The 23,163-nt window shown below is 41.9% G+C and overlaps 1 protein-coding gene across 1 annotated transcript in view; it reads left to right on the top strand.

The window, feature by feature from the left end:
• Positions 1-23,163, top strand: part of LOC111153520 (histone-arginine methyltransferase CARM1-like) — a 179,471-nt gene that overhangs the window by 59,554 nt on the left and 96,754 nt on the right. Inside the window, exons 3-4 of the mRNA XM_022512575.1 lie at positions 4,721-4,827; positions 5,742-5,846. Coding sequence (XP_022368283.1) covers positions 4,721-4,827; positions 5,742-5,846 — 212 coding nt within the window. The remainder of the gene's footprint in view (positions 1-4,720; positions 4,828-5,741; positions 5,847-23,163) is intronic.

Here is a 23,163-nt window from a genome sequence, read left to right on the forward strand (position 1 = left end):
CATACACTGTTAGCAACTAAAGTCACCATCTCATGGATTAGATCCTCAGATCTTATGCCCCTTATAACTAAAATTTATATCCCTTTACCGACCTCTTCCTGTTCTTTTCTGCCCTCCAGCTTAAGGCAACCACTTTTCTACTCTTTCTTTCTATGAGTTTGACTTTTTAAAAGAAGAGTCCACATATAAGTGATAACATACTCTGTTTGTCTTCCTCTGTCTTATTTAATTTAATGCCATCGAGTTCTATCCATGTTGTCCCAAATGGCAGAGTTTCCTTCTGTATTATGACTGAATAATATTTCATTGGGGGAGATATATATATATCTCATATGTGTGTGTGTGTGTGTGTCACATCTTTATCCATTCATCTAAGGAAGATGACAGAGACTTAGGCTACTTCCATGTCTTAGCTATTATGAATAATGTTGAAATGCACATGGGAGTGCTGATATCTCTTTGAGATAATGATTTCACTTCCTTTGGATATATACCCGGAAGTGGGACTGCTGGATCATACAGTAGTTCTATTTTAATTTTTCAAGGAACGTCCATACTGTTTCTCACAGGGGCCGCATAGTGGTTTTCACTGTGTGTAGTGGTTTTCACTTACATCTGTATCTTCAGGGTAAAAATGGTTAACAAAGACATGAAAAAATGTTCATCATCATTAGCCATTAGGGAGATTCAAATCAAAACCACATTGAGATACTACCTTACAACAGAATGGCCAAAATTAGCTCTTCTCTTTAAATTCACTTTTGACATAAAATCCCTTTTCATTCCCCAAGATTCAGGTCAACCAGCCTTTCCTCACTGTTATGTTCTGGAATACCCGCCAACAGTGCTCAAGGACTCCCTTTTCTTCATATCCTCTCTGACACTTGTTACCTTTTGTCACTTTGATGACAGCCTAACAAGTGTGAGGTTATGTCTCATTGTGGTTTTGATTTGCATTTACCTGATGATTAGTGATACGGAGCATCTTTTTATGTATCTGTTGTCCATCTGTGTTTTTGGAAAAAGGTCTACTCAGTCCCTTAGCCTATTTTTTAAATCAGATTGGTTGTTTTTTTTTTTTTTGTTTTGTTTTGTTTTCCTGCTTTTGAGTTGTGTGAGTTCTTTATGTATTTTGGATATTAACCTCTTATCAGATATGTGATTTGCGAATATTTCCTCCCATTTAATAATTGCCTTTTTGTTTTGTTGATGGTTTCCTTTGCTGTGCAGAAGCTTGTTAGTTTGATGTATTCCCGCTTACTTATTTTTCCTGTTGTTGCCTTTGCTTTTGGTGTCAAATTCAAAAAATCGTTACCAAGACCAGTGTTGAGGTGTTTATCTCTGTTTTCTTCTAGAAGTCTTACGGTTTCAGATCTTATGCTCAACTCTTTAATCCATTTTGAGTAGGTTATTGCGTATGATGTAAGATAGAGGTCTGGTTACATTGTTCTGCATGTGGATATCCAGTTTTCCCAGCATCAGTTAAAAAGACTATCCTTTCCCCATTATATATTCTTGGTTTCTTTGTTGTAAATTGATTAAGTATATAAGCCTGAGGCTCTCTAATCTGGTCCATTCTATGTGTCTGTTTTTATGACAGTACCATACTGTTTAATTACTGTAGCTTTGCAATGTAGTTTAAAATCAGAAAGTGTGATGCCTCCAACTTCGTTCTTCTTTCTCAAGATTTCTTTGCCTATTAGGAGTTTTGCAGTCCTATACACACTTCAGGATTGTTTTTTTTTTTTTTTTTTCCCGAAAAAGGTCATTGGAATTTAGATAGGAATGGCATTAAAACTGCAGATTGATTTGGGTATATGAGAGTTTAATATTAATTCTTCTAATCCATGAGCACGGGATATATTTACACTTATTTGTCTCATCCTCAGTTTTTTTTTCTTCAGTGTCTTACAGCTTTCAGAGAACAGATAACTGGTATCACCTCCTTGATTCTATTTATTCCTAAGTATTTTATTCTTTCTGATGCCATCTTAAATGGGATTGCTGTCTTCATTTCTCTTTCTAGTAGTTCGTTGTTGGTGTTTTAGAAACAGCTTATTTTTGCATGTCGATATTGTGTCTTGCAACTCTACAAAGTTGTTGGTTATAACAGTTTTTTGGTGGGGTCCTTTGGGGTTTTCTATATATAATATCATGTCGTCTGCAAACAGAGACAGTTTTGCTTCTTCCTTTCCAAGTTGGATGGCTTTTGTTTCTTTTTATTGCACGATTGCCCTGAGTAGGACTTCCAATGCTACCCTGAATAGGAGTGGTGAGAGTGAGCACCCTTGTCTTGTTTCTGGTCTTAGAGCTTTCAACGTTTCACCGTTGGCTATGATGTTGGCTGCGGGATTGTCACCTGTGGCCTCGCGGTGTTGAGGTGTGTTCCCTTTATACCCAGTTTGTTGCAAGTTTTTATCTGACAAAGTTTTCAAACATCTTAAAGTTTTCAAACATTATCTAGTATTTTTTAAGGGAATAAAATACAAATATAGAAAATTATAGTTCTATAGGGTTGGTACATTTGACCCTCAATAGAACTTGATAAGCAAATAAGTAGGTCCAAAATTTGAAGGAACATAGTTAAAAACCTTGTTGAAATTAAGATCTACTAAGGCTCGGATGTTGCCTCTGAGAACAAATAGGACAAATGGAAGCAAAAGGACATTGTAGTTACTGGGCTTTGTAGCTGTAAGTGTGGTTGAGAGATTCTGTATGAAAAGTGTTGGCAGTAAAGTGTGATGCTATTATTATAAGTATTGTAGAGATTAGATAAAACAGCAACGAAGAAAAATTACTAGGAGATTTTATCCCCAAATACAATATTAGTGGTTATATCTAGGGATCATTTTTCATTTCTGGTTTCCTTTTCTAAGTTTTAAAATTTCATATGATTAAGTCATACACAAATTATTATTTTTTGATTGACTTACTGGGTGTGGGGTGAGGGTCAAGCATCCATAGTTTAAAAAATCTTTTCAGGTGATTCTGATCAAGTGTTGAGGCCCTCCATGCCTGTGGGATATTCCAGAACATAACAGTGAGGAAAGGCTGGTTGACCTGATTCTTGGGGAATGAAAAGGGATTTTATGTCAAAAGTGAATTTAAAGAGAAGAGCTAATTTTGGCCATTCTAACTGTTGTAAGGTAGTATCTCATGTGGTTTTGATTTGAATCTCCCTAATGGCTAATGATGATGAACATTTTTTCATGTCTTTGTTAGCCATTTTTACCCTGAAGATACAGATGTAGTGAAAAGAAGGGCTATATGTATCCCAATGTTCATAGCAGCAACGGCCACAGTCGTCAAACTGTGGAAAGATACAAGATGCCCTTCAATAGATGAATGGATAAAGGAGATATGGTCCACATATACTATAGAGTATTATGCCTCCATCAGAAAGGATGAATACCCAACTTTTGTATCAACATGGACGGGACTGGAGGAGATTATACCGAGTGAAATAAGTCAAGCAGAAAGAGTCATTTATCATATGGTTTCACTTAACTTGTGGAGCATAAGGAATAGCATGGAGGACATTAGGAGAAGGAAAGGAAAAGTGAATTGGGGGAAATTGGAGAGGGAGATGAAGCATGAGAGACTGTGGACTCTGAGAAACAGACAGGGTTTTGGAAGGGAGGGCAGCGGGGGGATGGGTGAGCCTGGTGGTGGGTATTAAGGAGGGCATGTATTGCATGGAGCACTGGGTGTGGTGCATAAACAATGAATCTTAGAACACTGAAAAAATAAATTTAAATTAAAAAAAATAGAGAAAGAAGAGCTGGAGGGTTTCAAGTCAAGAAGCTAGGCCAGGGCCAGATTGATGTGGGAATTCACGAGGACTTCCGCATGGCGGGAGTGTGGAGGCTGTAGGGTGAAAGGAGGAGGTGTATAGGGTAGCGTGCAAGGGCAACCAAAGCCTGAGAGGCTGGAGCTCATGGGGAACTGAGAGTGTGTGGTCATCCAGAATCCAGCGCGACTGTGAGGGAGAGACCTGGGCACATCACCAGTGGTGGAGAGAGAGAAGATCACAGTGATGAGGACCTCTGGGCAAGGGTGTCAGCATTCTAAGGTCACAAAGCTTGACCACTGTGTATGCTGTGCTATCTCTGAGCAATAACACTTCTGGGATTTTTTGAGCCGTCATCTATGTATTTCTTTCCCTCAAATAATAGAAAGCATTTCCTTGTATTCACATCTCTTCAGTTATTTTACTTTTCCTCTCTATGCCTGGAGAATACTAAATAAGGAAAAAAAAACTGTTGTGACAAGAGAATGAGATTATATTTATATATATATATATATATATATACATACATACACACACATATGTATATATATTCATTATATGTATATTTTGTATTCACATGTATTTTTTTTTCTTATCATCAACAATCACCTTCCCCAGAGCACACACTGAGAATAAGCCTGTAAGCTTTGTGAGCACAGGACCAGGAGAATTCCCTGAGCCCGGTCTCCGAGTGTTCTGTTACGCTGTGTACGTGACACCGGTGAATGCAAATATGGCTGACAAGTGCAAGGAAGCCTGTCGCATCTCAGAGGGGTGCCCGTTCCCACCTTGCCATTCCTTGTCACATGTGCGTCCGGGGATGGACTTGCCCTTTGAGTCTTCTAATAGTTTCTCAGAATTGTGTAAAAGTGCAGTGGTCAGTTCTGTGGTGCCCTCCGTGTAGAAACGGTCTGCCTTTTATCCTCGCAGATCTCAGCTCATTTTCAAATACCTTGAAAAGATGCCGGAAGGAGAAAAAGGAATCCTCGGTGTTCAGCCAGCGGACAGAAGAGGCATCTGCCGTACAGTATTTCCAGGTCAGGAATGTTGCCCCCCACCCCACCCCCCCGGGGGGGGGAAGGAGTCGTTTCCAGGTGATGCACACCTGCAGACACACCTGTGGACACACCTGGGGAGGCTGGAGGGCAGAGAGGAGGCAATGGGCGTGGCCCTGGCCCTGGCCCTTCCCACCATGCGACACCCCCCCCCCCCCCGCCCCGAGCAGCAACCACAACAGCAGGCCCTGGGTTGCTCTCACTTCTCAAGTTGTCAGGACTTGGGGACAAGTGGTCGTATCTCTCTGAGCCTCAGTGTGTCATCTGGGGAATGAAATTCATCTGATATTTGTATGATTTAACTTGATTAGAGGATGTACGTGAAACATTTATCTTTATGCCTGTAACATAGCAAACTCTACCCGAGGCGGGGGCAGTTACAATGCTGAGACTTGTGACTTAGTGTTCACGGATTTGTGTGCACCCATCACCCAGCTGGCTTGCCTGATCAGGGTAACTGTCACCACTCCCTGCTGCCCCAGTCCTGCCCTCGTTGCACATCTCTGTCCAAGTCCTGTTTTTCTCTCTTGGCTCAGGAGACTCATTAGGGATGTCCCTTTTGTCTCTGGGCTCTTTCTCTCTCTTACCCCTGTTTCCCCTTGATCTGTGTTCTCTTATAGCCTCTGCTTTGAGAAGAGACCCTGGGCACCTATCTGGCCAGTATCTAGGCCTGGATCTATTGCACAGAGCAGCCTTTTGGGGTCTGGGGCCAGCTTACCGTTCTGGACGTTCCAAGTAGGGCAAACATGGACAGGTCCCTGCGCCTTTCGGAGCCTCGGCTGGCCTACACCTTAGGCTCAGCCCACCTTGACGCAGGCGGCCGCGAGAACCAGGTGCTCATCGAGGTGGTGCCTTGTGGGTTGTTGACTCTCTCTGTCCTTCTGTTTTCCTTACAGTTTTATGGCTGCATTTCCCAGCAACAGAACATGATGCAGGATTTTGTGAGGACAGCCACTTACCATAGAGCCATCCTCCAGAACCACACTGACTTCCGAGACAAGGTAATGCAGGCAGCGTGTTCTTAATCCCGAACCATTTTAAGAAGCCTTGTCAAAACCCAGAATCCAGATTACACTTGGATAGAATGACCATATGACCCAGCAATTCCACTCCTGGTTATATGTACCCAAGAATCGAAAGCAGGCATTCAAACAACTGTTTGTACCTGAATGTTTATAGCAGCACTATTCACGATTAGCCAGAAGCGGAAAGAACCCAAAATGCCTGTCAGCTGGTGAATGGATAAACACAGTGTGGTCTAGCCATACAGTGCAATATTGTGGGTGTCATTCATATTTATCTCATCCGTAAAAATAGTGCAGTGCTGGTACAGCCTTCAACATCCATGAACTTCCAGAATGTGCAAGTGAAACAAGTTACAGAAACTCGTGCATATGATTCCACTTACCTGAAACATCTAGAATAGGCAAATCCATAGAAAGGAAGAAGACTCCTGGTGAGTGGGGGCAGTCACCAGGGAGAGTCCACCAGGGGGGAGTTCACCGGGGGAGGAGGAAATGGGGAGTGGTGCTTCATGGGTGCAGGCTCTCCTTTTGGGCTGATAGAAATGTCTTGAAACTTGATACAGATAACAGTTACATAACCTGGTAAGCGTGCCAAATGACACTGAATTTTACAATGTAAAATGAGTAATGGTCAATTTTATATTACGTGAATTTTACCTCAATGGAGAGATTAAGCTTTGAGTGCCAGGAATGCAAGAGACTGAATGCACTAGGTCTGGGAGGCCTGAATGGGTTAGGACCTCTCTTGCTACATAATGAATAGCTCTTATCGAGTCTCTTCACTTCAGTTTTTTTTTTTTTTTCCCCCACGGACTCCACAAGTGCCTGCGTGATTTCCTTCACAAAATGGATCTGAACAATGAATGACTGCTAACACATTACCCAGGGTTGCCCATTATTCTCCCACCAGTTAAATAGCCCGAGTTCAAAATACTGTGTGGCTCCTCTCAGGAAGTGAGAACTTGGGGCTCCTGGGTGGCTTAGTTGGTTAAGCATCTGCCTTTGGATCAGGTCATGATCCCAGGGTCCTGGGATCGAGTCCCACATCAGGCTCCCTGCTCAGTGGGGGATCTTTTTTCCCTCTCTCCTTCCCCCTGCTCGTTCTCTTTCTGTCTGTGTCAAATAAATAAATAAAATCTTTTTTTAAGAAAAGGAGAAGAAGTGAGGACTGGTCGGTGGAATCCGTAGTCCTGGGATTTAGTTTTATGTTTTCACCCTGACACGCTGTGTGATCTAAGGCAAAACACTAACCCTGTCTGAGTCTCACCATCTCTTCCGCTGCCATAGAAACTGCAGACCATGGCCTTCGATATTTGTAGCACTAATTCCCTTGGAAGGGTGTGGTGTAACATGGAGATAATGATCCTAAAGACTCATGGCTCCCTGTGTCCGCGCCCATTTGCAAGGTTTTTTTTTTTTTTTAAAGATTTTATTTTTTTATTTGACACAGAGAGGGAGATCACAAATAGGCAAAGCAGCAGGCAGAGAGGGGGTGGGGGAAACAGGCTCCCCGCTGGGCAGAGAGCCCGATGCAGGGTAGATCCCAGGACCCTGAGATCATGACCCAAGCCGAAGGCAGAGGCCTAACCCACTGAGCCACCCAGACGTCCCGATTTGCAAAATCTTAATAGCTTCTCTTTCATCAAGAGATTGTGTAATTTTTTTTTTTTTTTTTGCCTTTATCTCGGTGCTATCCTTCTGATGTGCTTTCACCAAAACACTGTGACAGAGGTTAATGCTGTATGGATTTCAGACCCGAGGTCTTAAGGGGCCTTGTGGCTCCAGGCCTCACCCTCTTGGAACCCTGAGATTATCATAACATGAAGAAGCCCAGTCTAGCCTACCAGAGGTAGAAAGGTTGCTTAAAGAGAACTGAGACACACCAGTCAAAGCCCAGCACCAACTGCTACTCTTATGCATGGGGCCATCTTGGACCACCAGTCCAGCCATCCTTCCAGCTGAATGCAGAAACATGAATGTATGTAGGCAAGACCAGCAGAGAAGCTGTCCAGCCCTCCCATGGAAATGAGAGAAATTACAAAATGTTTCCAGGTTAGGGCACTAAATTTTGACGTGGTTTGTTATGCCTCAGTAGTTAATTAAAACAAAAAATGCAGGAAAAAGTAGTTATAAATGGTCACAGAGCTAGAAGTTGATTTGCCACTGGCTTTCTTTCCTCTGTCATCTCCATTCTGCTCTTGAGCCCTCAGAGGTGATGTCTTTTTTGGTTTGTTTGTTTGTTTGTTTGTATTGTATTTTTCAATTCCAAAATTTCCACCTGACTCTTGTTTATGTCATCTGTTTCTTGCCTGAGACTTTCCCTTTTACCCATTGGCTTCAGCAGTGTTCATGATTGCTGTTTGGAGCTTCTTACCATAGTTTGGTCAGATAATGCTCACATCTGTGTTATTGCTGTGTTAGCTTTAGTTGATTGTCCTTCCTGAGGGAACTGAAATTTTCCTGATTCTTCTTACGGCAAGGAATTTTGGGTTGTATTCTGTACATCTTGAATTTTTTTTTTTTGATGATTTAGTGCTTTTTTTTTTTAGTTTTTATTTTTTCAGCGTAACAGTATTCATTATTTTTGCACCACACCCAGTGCTCCATGCAATCCGTGCCCTCTCCAATACCCACCACCTGGATCCCCCAACCTCCCACCCTCGGCCCCTTCAAAACCCTCAGATTGTCTTGAATATTATGTTCTGAGATTCTAGGTCTTATTTAAAGCCTAGGGAGAATGTTGGGGTGCCTGGGTGGCTCAGTGGGTTAAAGCCTCTGCTTTCAGCTCAGGTCATGATCCCAGGGTCTTGGGATCGAGCCCCGCATTGGGCTCTCTGCTCAGCGGGGAGCCTGCTTCCTCCTCTCTCTCTGCCTGCCTCTCTGCCTACTTGTAATCTCTGTCTGTCAAATAAATAAATAAAATCTTAAAAATAAATAAGTAAATAAATAAATAAATAAAGCCTAGGGAGAATGTTGATATTTTTGTTGTTGTTTTCATTCAACTTGGTTACGTTATGGCCGCAAGTTCCACACCTCTAGGCGGCCTTCTGAGAGCTCTGGTTCTTATGTCAGCTAAGTTTTTTGAAGCCTTTGGCAATGCTATTTCAATCTGCATGTGTGTGTCACCCGGTGGTCGGGCTGGCACCCGGACAGAGTTCTCAAAGGACTGATAATGCAAATTAAGATCAGATTCATGCACGTACAGATAGATGGTGAGCCCAGGAATTTTTTTTTTTTTTTAAGAAAACTTCATGGAGCTGCTTTGCCAAGCTCCTTCCTCTCTATGGTTTCCCTGGTACTTTCTAATTCCCTGGGATCACTTGTCAGTCTCTGGCCACAAAGTTCACTCTGTCATGCATTTCTGTGACTTGGCCTACACTGGCCCAGCAAAAAGAGGACAACGAAAGAAAAAAGGCAGCGGGGGATGGTCTCAGGTTTTGGGGATGACACCACCACTGAATGCAGTGGTGGGTTCCCCTCCCTCATGGTTTTGGCTCGTGTAGACAGATCCTGTCACTACCATTAGATCACAGGGGGCTTGAACACAGAAGAGAAGAAAGGGGAGGAAAGGAAAGGAGGGAGAGGAGAGGGAAAAGGGAAAGAAAAAAGAAGAGGAAGGGAAAACCAGAGTATTTCCATAGTTGAGATTATAGTTTACTTTGTTGATGCTGGAACCCAAACGGTATCTCCAGGAGCTCTTTGGTCTGTACCCTGGTTCCCATTTCTGGTGTGTTGCTTTCAGACTATGGATGGGGTAGAGAATTCGGTTTGGTAGTATTTTGAATTCTGGTCTTTCCCAGTCTACCTGCTACTGTACACTTTTCAGAGCCCTCAAGTATCTGTTTCATGCATGTTGTCCAGATTTCATAGCTCTATTCAATGGGACAGACAGAGTGTGGCAGACTCTCTCCCACTGACCCAGGATCAGACGGTTGCCAGTAGCCAGACCTAGGTACTCTGGTGAGTGAGGACGATGGTAGGAAGCAAAGACAAGATAAGGAATGGTTGTGTTTGGCCACAAGGTCTCCTATTTCTTGTCTTATGTCTTGAGGTGCCCAGGACCCTTGCCTTGCCTGTGAGACCTGCCTGGTTAACAGATAGGAAGTAAACATTCCTAACAAGGAAGACCTGATTATGGCAGGTGTGCAGGATTAGGATAGAGGGGGAACACTTATTTCTTTTGACACTATAGTTGGTGTTCAGGATTGTGGGTAAGTAGTCTTAGTGACCAAAGGTATTTTTTGCTAATTAAAACAAACAAACAATAAGAACTCCAAAATATTGATCCCTTCTACACAGTTTGAAGCTATTTCCTGGAGGTAATACTTTTGTTTAGGGAAACTTCTCTGCCTCTAAAATTGCTTAGTTTTAATCTATAACCTATTTTCTATTACCTATAATCTATTTTCTATATTTCTATAATCTGCTTTTAATTCTGGGGTTATAGCATCTAAAGACTGCTTCCCAAACTACCAATCATATGAATAATTTGCATCGTAGGCCTTCACAGAATTTCACATGGATTATGCCACTTGACCATTTCATTTGTGTATCTTTTCATCTATAAAAATGAAGATACTGGACCATATCATCTTTAAGGTCACTCCTATCTATAACCTCATTTGATTTTGCAAAATATCCTTTTTCTGCCAGCCTGAAAGGGGTTTGTCTGCCAATGAAATAAAATAGGCTTCTATCTGTTGGGGTTTATGAAGGTGATAATTAATCACATGGCTGATAATTAATTATATCTCTTTCCCCCTCTGAGTTCTGAACCAATTTAGAAATAGACACAGATGTCAGGTAGAAATAATAGCAGCTTTATGGCTGTTAGTGCTGATTGGAGAACAGTGCTTGGACCTGTGGCCAAATAAAGCTTCTCATTTGTTTCCCCCACAGACTGAATTTTTCTACCCATTTGTATGCTGAACAGCCAGTCTCCCTGGATAAGCCCCGAGCCTGCCCCGCAAGTGCCCATGTAGGGAACTGAAGAGCACATGCTTGAGCAGGGGGCGAGCAGGGCGAGCAGGGCGACTGTGTATGCTCAGTGCTGCTTCCCAGTGTCACCAGGCATACGGCTCACTCCTACTATGAAGGAGGAAGAGGAAGGTCAGTATACTTTTTCCAGTACTGACCTCTCCTGGTAGTAAATGTCCCCTCCCCTCTGAAAACTGAAATAGCTAACAGCCCCACTTTTAATCTCAAGAATCCCCCCATCCCTAGACAATCTAGAATGGCTGCTCACCCCAACTCTGACTCTACCAAATCCACCAAAAATCCAAAATCTTCTTTAATCCTTTTCTGTTTGCTTTATCACTCTGAAGACCAGTCTGCGAGTCCAGGGAGGATGCCACCTTGTCATTAATCCCTTATATTCTTTCTTGGTGAAATTAGTTACCTAAAAAGGTCATGGATGATCTGTACCAATGACTGTTATTCATTAAGAAACATAGTACATGCAAGCAATGTGCTAAGAGCATTCCATATACTGTTTCTTATCACAAACTGTCATAGACTAGGTGGTTTAAACAACAGCATTTATTTCTCATGGTTCTGGAGGCTAAGAAGTCCAAGACCAGTGTGTCTACAGAGCTGGTGTCTGGCTAGGACTCATTTCGTGGCTTATAGATAGTGGTTTTCCTGTTATATCCTTTCAGGGCCCAGAAGGAGAGGAAGCAAGTTCTTTCATGTCTCTTCTTATAAGGGCACTAATTCCCATCATGAGGGCTCCGTGCTTGTGACCTCACTATTTCCCAAAGGCCCATCTTCAAATACTATCACACTGAACTTTCCAAGATGGCAGAGGAGTAGGAGACCTTAGTTTTGTCTAGTCCCAGGAATTCAGCTAGATAGCTGTCAAATCATTCTGAACACCTGTGAACTCAACCAGATATCTAAGAGAAGAATTGCTGCAGTCTACAAATAGAAAATCAACCAATTTCTGCAGGGTAGGAGGTACAGAGAAGAGAAAACAAAGCAATATATGGGGAAGATAAACTGCAGGGGGAGGGAGCCTCTGTAAGCCGGGTACCAGAAAGTGATATGGCAGAGAGCAAAATCAGAACTTTTAGAAGTCTGCTCTGGTGAGGTACTTCCCTGCCTGAAAGGTGCTCAGGTGGCAAAGTGGGGCAGAATCCTAGATGGGACAGTGTGGTCTCAGGAACCCGGGTCACAGGAAGACCAGGGTGCCTGAATGTGGCACAGTTCCCAGGCATCAAAGCAGGGAATCCGGGGGCAATCAATCAATGAGCCCAGGAGTGGGCTTTCAGCTCAAGGTTGCTATAAACCCAAAACTCTGGCATGGTTGGGTGACCACTCTGCAATCAGGGACCCAACAAGGGCAGAAACTGGCAAGATCCCACCTTCTTCCCCCAGGGTGAGTGGTATGGGTGCATGCCATAGGAGTCTACAGGGTTTGGAGATTAAAACTGGGGTTGTGTGCCCGAGATAGAAATGCTCAGTCACAGGCCAGGTAACACAGAGTGTGGAGGGAGTCCAGGGAGACAGGAATGATTGTTTTTCCCTGAAGGTGCACTGAGGAGTGGGGCCCCTAGCTTCTGAATCCGGGGCTGGAGATCAGGGCACTGCCATTTTTATTTCCATCCTCTAAAGTGGCATGGAAAGACTTCAGGGAACAAAAGCCACATTGAGCAATCAGGAGCCACTTACTCAGCCTGGCCCTCTGGCAAGGGCAGTGCAATTCTGCCTGGGGCAGTGACTTCTGAGAATCAGCGCAACAGGCTGTCCCCCAGAATACCGGCAAGAAGATCCAGCTATGACCAAGTTTACCAATCACATAGAACTGCCAGCCTCCAACACAGGGGGAAAATAGTATATAGAATTCATAGTTTTTTCCCCTCATGATTCTTCAGTCTTTCAATTTTAATTTTTTTTCTTTCCTTGTCAACAGATTTCTTACTTTTTCAACTCTTTTTTAAGTCTTTTTTAATTTTTAGTTTTATAGTTACATCTTATCTTTCCATTATATTTGATTTTATTTTTGTGTGTATATATATATGAGATATATCTCATATATATATACATATGTATGTATATATTTCTTTCTTTACAATTTTGGGATGCAATTTCTTCTGACAGACCAGAATACACATAGGATCCAGTGTATTGCTCTGTTCTATTCACATGATTATATTCTCCTCCGTTAAACAAAAATTTTTGTTTGTTTTGCGTCTCTTCTAATTTGTTTTGTGTATATTTCTCTGGGGTCGTTGCCATTTTAGTATTTTGTTCTCTCGTTCATCTATTCTTTCTGGACAGAATGATAAAACTGTGGGGGGTGGTGTGCCTGAGTGGCTCAGTTGTTAAGCGTCTGCCTTCAGCTCAGGTCATGATCCCAGGTCCTGGTACTGAGCCCTGCATCAGCTCCCTGCTCAGCAGAAAACCTGCTTCTCCCTCTCCCACTCCCCACTGCTTATATTCCTTTTCTTGCTGTCTCTTTCTGTCAAATAAATAAATAAAATCTTAAAAAAAAAAAGAATGACAAGACAGAAAAACTCACCTCAGAAAAGAGAACAAAAGGCAGTATTGACTTCCAGGGACGTAATCAGTATGGACATAAGTAAAATGTTGGGTTAGAGTTCAGAATAATGATTATAAAAATACTAGTTGGGCTTGAAAAAAAAAACATAGAAAACACTAGAGAATCCCTTTCTGGAGAAATAAGAAAACTAAAATTTAAGTCAAAATCAAAAAGGCTATTAATGAGAGGCAATAAAAAATGGAGGGTCTAACTGCTAAGATAAATGAGGTAGGAGAAAGAATTAGTGATATAGAAGACGAAATGATGGAGAATAAAGAAACTGATAATAAGAGAGATGAACAACTGGATCACAAGGGGAGAATTTGAGAGATATGTAATACCATAAAGCAAAATGATACTAGAATAATTGGGATCCTACAAAAAGAGGAAAGAGATGGGCAGAAGGTATATTGAAGCAAACTGTAAAGGAGAACTTCCCTAATCTGGAGAAGGAAACAGGCATTCAAGTCCAGGAGGCACAGAGAAGCCCCTATCAAAATCAATAAAAATAGGTCAACCCCTCAACATGTTATAGTGAAGCTTGCAAATCTCAAAGACAAAGAGATAATCCTGAAAGCAGGTCTGGACCAGAGGTTTGTAACCTACAAGGGTAGAAGCAATGGATTGGCAGCAGACCTGGCCACAGAGACTTGGCAGGCCAGAAGGGACTGACATGATATATTCAAGGATGCTACATGAGAAAAATGTGCCACCAAGAATACATTATCCAGCAAGGCTGTCATTCAAAATAGTAGAGTTAAAAAGCTTCTAGGACAAACAGAAACTAAAAGAATTTTGGTCACTAAATGAGCCCCGCAAGAAATATTAAAGGGGATCCTTTAAGTGAAGAGAGAGCCCAAAAGGAACATAGACCGGAAAGGTACAGAGACAATATACAGAAACAGTGACTTTACAGATATCACAATGGTACTCAATTTGTATCTTTCTTAAAGATTTTTATTTATTTATTTATTTGACAGAGAGATCAGAGAGAGAGATCAGCAGCCAGTTATATAAACCAGTTGATAATAAAATTAAAGAAACACATTGATAACAATATAATAATATTAGAGGACTTTAACACCCCATTCATTGCAATGGACAGATCATCTAAGCAGAAGATCAGCAAATAAATAAGGGCTTTGGATGACACACTGGACCAGATGGACTTCGCAGATATGTTCAGAGCATTCCATCCTAAAGCAACAGAATACACATTCTTCTTGAGTGCACATTGAACATTCTCCAGAATAGATCAAATACTGGGTTACAAATCAGGTCTCAACTGATATCAAAAACTGGGATCGTTTCCTGCATATTTCAGACCACAATGCTTTGAAACTGGAACTCAACTGCAAGAAGAAATTTGGAAAGAACTCAAATACATGGAGGTTAAAGGGCATCCCACTAGAGAATGAATGGGTCAACCAGGAAATTAAAGAATAATTAAAAAAAAATCATGGAGGCCAGGAGGAGAGTGGATCTCTAGAGAGCGGAGCACCCCATGTCCTCCTTCTCCTCCTCCTGCCACCAGGCTCTGCAGCACTCTGCTACAGAAATGGAATCCTTTGCCGCTACAGCTGATTTCATGGAACAGATTCTAAGAGTAAAAGATGAGAACTTTCCATTTCTGCTGGTTGTAACAAATCAGATTTAGAAGATAATAGGCAGGTTTCTGTAGAAGAGGCAGAAACCAGAGCCAACCAGTGGAATGTTAGCTATGTAGAAACATCTGCTGAAACTCGAACTAATGTTGACAAGGTATTTTTTTATCTGACGAGGGAAATTCAAACCAGAAAGATGGAAGATGGCAAAGAAAAGAATGGAAAAAAGAAGAGGAAAAGTTTAGCCAAGAGAATCAAAGAAAGATGCTGTATTTTATAATCAAAGCTCAAACTCCTTTTTTATCTTGATCACACTAATAAATATAATTTATAAGCATTGCCTAAATAAATAGATAAACTGACTAACTCATGGAAACAAATGAAAATGAAAGCACAACTGTTCAAAACCTTGGGGATTTAGCAAAGGCATTCCTAAGAAGGAAGTGTATAGAAATACTAGTCTTTCTCAAGAAACAAGAAAGGTCTCAAATACAAAACTTAACATTACATCTAAAGGAGCTGGAGAGAGAACAGTAAATAAAGCCTAAACCCAGCAGGAGAAGGGAATTAATAAAGATTAGACTGGAAATCAATGAAATAGAAACCAAAAGAACAGTAGAACAGATCAGTGAATGTAGAAGCTGTTTCTTTGAAAGAAAAAGATTGATAAACCCCTGGTCAGACTTATCAAAAAAGAAAAGAGAAAGGACCCAAATAAATAAAATCATAGTAAAAGAAGAAAGATCACAACCAACACCAAAGAAATACAATTATAAGAACATATTATGAGCAACTCTATGCCACAAATTAGGCAATCTGAAAGGGATGCATCCCTAGAGAAGTATAAACTACCATAACTGAAGCAGGAAGAAACAGAAAACCTGAACAGACCTATAACCAGCAAGGAAGTTGGAGCAGTCATCAAAAATCTCCCAACACACAAGATTCCAGGGCCAGATGACTACCCAGGGGAATTCTTCCAAACATTTAAAGAATAATCAATGCTATTCTTCTGAAGTTTTTCTGAAAAAGAGAAATGGAAGGAAAACTTCCAAACTCATTCTGTGAGGCCAGCATTACCTTGACCCTAAAAACCAAAGACACCACCATTAAGGAGAATTACAGACCAATATCCCTGATGAACATGGATGCCAAAATTCTCACCAAGATACTAGCCAATAGGATCCAATAGTACATTAAAAAGATTATTCACCATGACCATTTATTTATTTCTGGGTTGCAAGGTTGGTTCAACATCCACAGATCAATCAATGTGATACACTACACTAATAAAAGAAAGGAAAAGGACCATATGATCCTCTTAATAGATGCAGAAAAAGCATTTGACAAAGCACAGCATCCTTCCTTGATTAAAACTCTTCACAATGCAGAGATAGAGGGAACATAACTCAATATCATAAAAGGCATATATGAAAAGCCCACAGCGAATATCATTCTCCCAATGGGGAAAAACTGAGAACTTTTCCCCTAAGGTCAGGAACACACCAGGGATGTCCACTCTCACCACTGCTATTCAACATAGTACTAGAAGTCCTAGCCTCACCAATCAGACAACAACAACAACAAAAATAAAACCATCTGAATTTGCTTAGAAATCAAGAGAAAAGAGGAAATTAAGAAAGAAGAAAGAGAAATTAAGGCATCAATCCCATTTATAATTGCACCCAAAACAATAAGATGCTTAATAATAAACCTAACCAAAGAGGTAAAGGATCTGTACTCAGAAAAATATAGAACTCATGAAAGAAACTGAGGAAGACACAAAGAAAAGGAAAAACATTCCCTGCTCGTGGATTGGAAGAAAAAATATTGTTAAAATGTCTGTGCTACCTAGAGCAATCTGTACATTCAGTGCAATCCCTATCAAACTACCATCAACTTTTTTCACAGAGCTGGAACAAATAATCCTAAAATTTATATGGAATCAGAAAAGATGCCGAATAGCCAGAGGAATGTTGAAAAACAAACCAAAGCTGGTGGCATCACCATTCTGGACTTCAAGCTCTATTACAAAGCTGTCATCATCAGGACAGTATGGTACTGGCACAAAAACAAACACATAGATAAATAGAACAGAATAGAGAGCCCAGAAATGGATCCTCAACTCTATGGTCAACTAATCTTTGAGAAAGCAGGAAAGAATATCCAATGGAAAAAAATACAGTCTCTTCAACAAATGGTGTTGGGAAAATCAGACAGCAACATGCAGAAGAATGAAACTGGACCATTTTCTTACACCACACACAAAAATAGACTCAAAATGGATGAAAGATCTCAATGTGAGACAGGAATCCATCAAAATCCTAAAGGAGAACACAGGCAGCAATCTCTGTGACCTCAGCCGCAGCAAATTCTTGCTAGAGACGTTTCCAAAGGCAAGGGAAACAAAGATAAAAATGAACTATTGGGACTTCATTGAGACAAAAAGTTTTTGCACTGCAAAGGAAATAGTTGACAAAGCCAAAAGACAACCTACAGAATGGGAGAAGATATTTGCAAATACCTTATCAGATAACGGGTTAGTGTCCAATATATATAAAGAACTTATCAAAATCAGCATCCAAAGAACAAATAATCCAATCAAGAAATGGGCAGAAAAAGAAGACATCCAGATGGCCAACAGACACATGAAAAAGTGCTCCATATCACTCGGCATCAGGGAAATACAAATCAAAACCACAGTGAGATATCACCTCACACCAGTCAGAATGGCTAAAATTAACAAGTCAGGAAATAACAGATGCTGGCGAGGATGTGGAGAAAGGGGAACCCTCCTACACTGTTGGTGGGAATGCAAGCTGGTGCAACCACTCTGGAAAATAGCATGGAGGTTCCTCAAAATGTTGAAAATAGAACTACCCTATGACCCAGCAATTGCACTACTGGGTATTTACCCTAAAGATACAAACGTAGTGATCCGAAGGGGCACGTGCACCCAAATGTTTATAGCAGCAATGTCTACAATAGCCAAACTATGGAAAGAACCTAGATGTCCATCAACGGATGAATGGATAAAGAAGATGTGGTATATATACACAGTGGAATACAATGCAGCCATCAAAAGAAATGAAATCTTGCCATTTGCGACAATGTGGATGGAACTAGAGGGTATCATGCTTAGTGAAATAAGTCAATCGGAGAAAGACAACTATCATATGATCTCCCTGATATGAGGAAGCGGAGATGCAACATGGGAGGTTAAGGGGGTAGGAGAAGAATAAATGAAACAAGATGGGATCGGGAGGGAGACAAACCATAAGTTACTCTTAATCTCACAAAACAAACTGGGGGTTGCTGGGGGGAGGGGGGTTGGGAGAAGGGGAGTGGGTTATGGACATTGGGGAGGGTATGTGCTATGGTGAATGCTGTGAAGTGTGTAAACCTGGCGATTCACAGACCTGTACCCCTGGGGATAAAAATATATGTTTATAATAAATAAATAAATAAATAGATAGATAGATAGCTAGATAGATAGATAGGAAAAAAAAAGAAATGGGCAGAAGACAGGAACAGACATTTCTCCAAAGAAGACATACAAATGGCCAACAGACACATGAAAAAGTGCTCAACATCACTGGGCATCAGGGAAAAACAAATCAAAACCACAATGAGATACCACCTCACACTAGTAAGAATGGCTAAAATTAACCAGTCAGGAAACCACAGATGTTTGCGAGGGTGCAGAAAAAAGGAGTCTTCCTACACTGTTGGCGGGAATGCTAGCTGGGGCAGTCATCTGGAAAATAGTATGGATATTCCTCCAAAAGTTGAAAATAGAGCTACCATGTGACCCAGAAATTGCGCTACTGGGTATTTGCCCCAAAGATACAAATGTAGTGGTCTGAAGGGGCACGTGCACCCCAGTGTTTATAGCAGCAATGTCCACAATAGCCGAACTATGGAAAGAGCCCAGATGTCTAATATCCATCACCAGATGAATGGATAAAGAATATGGGGTATCTGTCCATCCATCCATCCATTCATCCATCCATCTATCTATAATGGAATACTACTCAGCCAACAAAAAAATGAAATCTTGCCATTTGCATGCCATGGGTGGAGTAAAGGGTATTATGCTAAGTGAAATAAGTTCATCTGAGAAAGATAATTATTCTATGATTTCACTTATATGTGGAATTTAAGAAACAAACAGAGGGTCATAGGGAAAGGGAGGGAAAAATAAAATGATGAAATCAGAGAGGAGACAAACCATACAAAATTCCAAATCATAGGAAAGAAATGGAGGTTGCAGCAGGATAGGGAGCTGGGGGGATGGGGTAACTGGTGGATGGGTACTAAGGAGGGCACATGATGTAATGAACACTGGGTGTTGTATGCAACTGATGAATCACTGTCCGCTACCTCTGAAACTAATAATACACTATATGTGTATTAATACAATTAAAAAAATACCATCACATCAGGGGTCAGAGTTTCAGAGTTTGAATTCTAGAGGGATACAGATACTCAGTCTATAGCAGCTTCCTTTGATCTTCATTATAATTTTGTGAGATAAAGGCTAGTATCATTGCCATTTTATTTTGTTTTTTAAAGATTTTATTTTTTATATGAGAGAGTGTGTCAGCAGGGGAGAGGGGCAGAGGGAAAGGGAGAAGCAGGCTCCCCACTGAGCATGGATGGAGCCCACCACAGCACTTGCTCCGAGGACCCTAAGATCATGACCTGAGCTGAAGGCAGACACTTAACAGACTGAGCCACTCAGGAGCCAGTCATTGCCATTTTTGAAATAAAAGAACTGAGCCCTGAAGATGGTGTTAATGTCCCTGATTATATACGACTAGTCAATGAAAAGACCAGGATTGGAACCCAGTTAATCTTACGTTAGAGCCTGCCTCCCTCCACAAGCCCTGAGAGGTACTACTGAAATTGCCAAAGGAGAATTTTGTTTCTCTGGGCTTAAGCTTGGTGTGGAAACATTAGGTCACTTAGCTATCCCCATGCCTCATGCATGAATGAGGCAGCCTGGCACATGGGTTACGGTCAAGCTCCAGAGCCTGGAAACTGGGTTTGAACTGTAGCCTGGCCACGCCCCATGCACCTGCCATAGGTTTGTCCTGTTGGTCTTGAGCTCTTGGGTGAGTTGTCTACATGCTCTGGGCTTTAATGTCCTCATCTGTTAGAGTAGTGACTGCTTTTTGGAGTCTTTGCAAGGTCAAGAGGACACATTGCTTGGGGAGTGTTCAGTCACCCATGAGAGGAACTCAGTACCCAGTAGGAAGTATGACTGTTGTCACTCATGGTGTTGGGGATGGTACTGTGGTTTCTACCTCTGTTGTAAGTTTCAGCCTTTCAAATCTTGATTTTTTTTTTTCCCTCCTATTCTGCCTCCTCCATGCAGTTTTAATGAAAATCCTTTCTTGGCCAGAGCACTGCTGGCTGAGAACTCCATTTGGAATCCATCCAGGAAACTGACCCTGTTGGAACCCACCCCCTTCCCCTCCTCAGAGTTTCTGTTAATTGCTGTCTGGCTATTTTTAGTTTCTTCAAGCCTGTGCTGGGTCCAAGCAGGGAAGTCCATCCTGCTGAGGGTGCGGGGCTGTGTGAACTGTAGGGTTTTAATTTGGAAATGTTTTGACACTTCATTTGTCAGGGCACCAGTTGCTGGAAACTGGAGAATAAGCAGGAGCCGGGAGCTTATTACATTTTTTTTTTTAAATTCAGCGTTTTCACAGAGGAGAGAATTCCCCCATCGCAACAGCTGCTTCATGCTTTCAAATATGCAGTTGGCTTAGGCAGAAGGGATTTGGGGATTTGAAGGCTTAAAAAAAAAGCCATCAATAACAACAACAAACACGCAAAGCAACCAGCCTGGATGGTCAGCCGCTATTCACATTTGCAGAGCCTGAGCTCCAGGTCCTTTCCATGTGAGTTTTCTTCACTGTGAGCTTATCATCAGCCTGGTCAAAGGTCCCTGAGTCTGTCTCTCATCCTCCTCTGAAATTCTCCTCTTGCCTTGAAATGCCTCACACCCTTGGTTAACCCGGCCCGCTAATGAGGCTTGACCTTCATCATCGGTGGGAACAAAGGCTCTGGCGATGGCCCGCTCAGTAGTCCTGTCTGCGTGTGATCAAACAGCTCTTGCTTCCTTACGTGTTTCCCAAAAACCTCTTTAATGAGGTATGAATCACATCAAAAAAATTATGCACATTTAACACGTACAACTGGATGACTTTGGAGGTGTCGTCACACACCATGGTCCATGCCATAAACATATCCGTCACTTCCAGAAGTTTTGTCCTACCATCTTTATTCATTACTATTTTGAGATAAGAACACAATGTATGATCTGTCCTCTTGGCAAACCCTTTAAGTATGTGATGCAGTATTGTTAGCTGCAGACATTATGCTGACAGTAGTAGGGGTCTAGGATTTAAGAATTAAATTATTCATCTCATGTAACTGGGACTTCATACCCTTTGACTAAATGCTTTGCTGTTTCTCCCTCACACCAGCCCCTGGCCATCAGCATTTACTCTCTGCTTTTGATGCGTTTGACTATTTTAGATACTTGACTATAAGTGAAATCATATAGTATTGGTCCTTCTGTATCTGGTTTGTTTCATTTAGCGAATGCCCTCCAGATATATCCATGGTGTTGCATATGGCAGGATCTCCTTTTTAAGGAAGGATACTATTGATTGTGTAGATGTAGCACAGTTAAAGAAATCTCTTCTTTAAATCCTCCGCTTCCTGACCCTGCACATAGTCTTTGACCTGTTGACAGCAAAATCCTTGCTCAGTGCTGTGCAGGGTGGTGGGAAGAAAGGAAATAACTGAGGGTTCCCACTAGGTGCTTCACATATCTCATCTCACATAGTACTTGGGTGTTAGGGTCCTTAGCTGCTGACATCAGAAACCAGCTGCTGACTTTAGGAGAAAAAAAGAGAAAAGAATTTCCTTAAAAGATACTGGCTCATTGGACACTAGGTGGGGAGGCTGAATGACCCAGAATCATTTCCAAAATCGTGCTGTAGAATTAAACTCAGAGAGACAGAGGTGCAACTAGAGCTGGGTGCTGTGGAGGCACAGCCTTCCCCTGGGGCTACCCTCCAGTGCTGTCCTTAGAACCTCCCTCTGGCGTGCTGGAATCTGGAGGTAGCAGTGACCTTACCTGGATGGGTCTGGGGCATCCCCAAGTCTTCATGTTCTGAGCTTTGTGTGCAAAGTGCATCTTCTTGGCCGAACCTCAGTCATGCCTGTGATTTAGCCTCAAGGGTGTTGGAAGAGAGCATTGGGCCCCTTCCACTTCCCTACAGGGAGGTTGGTGCTGTCTCAGAAGTGGGGCGCTTTCCAAACCCAGGAAGGGGTTCAGATGCAGAGAGGCACAAAAGAATGGCATATGCCCTCTGCACCATACAGCAAACAAATACGATCTATCTTGTTAGTCTAACAGTACCAATGAAGAGACCAAATACACATGCGTTTGAGTACCTTGCTCTCGGGTGCGCAGCTGCTAAAGGGTAGCTCTGTGCCAACTCAGGTCTATACGTCCATATCTACATGTCTATAGAGCGATCTGAATAATGCAGTTTTTTCCCTATGGCTTGGACATTGGAGGCTGTTTTAGTTTCCTAGGGCTGCCGTGACAAATAACCACACACTACGTAGCTCAGAACAACAGAAGTTTATTCCCGCTGTTCTAGAGACCAGAAGTTCAAAGTCAAGGTGTCAGCAGGGCCATGCTCCTTCTGAAGGCTCCAGGAGAGGATCCTTTCTCGTCTCTTCCGAGTTTCTTGTGGTTGCTGGTAATCCTTGGTGCTCCTCGATGTGTAGAAGCATCATTCCAGTCTCTCTCTTTGTTGTCATGTGGCATTTCTCTCCATGTGTCTGTGTCTCTGTGTGTAAATTTCTCTCTTCCTGTAATGGCATTGATATTGGCTTTCAGGCCCTCCATAATCCAGTATGTTGTTATCTCAATATGTGTATAAAAACCCTATTTCTAAACAAGGTCACACGTACAGGTTCCAGGTCGACTTGAATTATGGAAGACACTTTTCAACCCAGTGTAGAGGCCAAGGTTCTTGTTGGGTCATATATCAGAAGAGCTCCTCCCAGGGATTAATCTTGTGAGGTAGAGGTAAACAGAAAGACAGAAATGGGCTTCGGT

This window comes from Enhydra lutris, unplaced genomic scaffold, assembly GCF_002288905.1.
Source record: "Enhydra lutris kenyoni isolate GAN:26980312 unplaced genomic scaffold, ASM228890v2 scaffoldscaffold33, whole genome shotgun sequence".
NCBI lineage: Eukaryota > Metazoa > Chordata > Mammalia > Carnivora > Mustelidae > Enhydra > Enhydra lutris.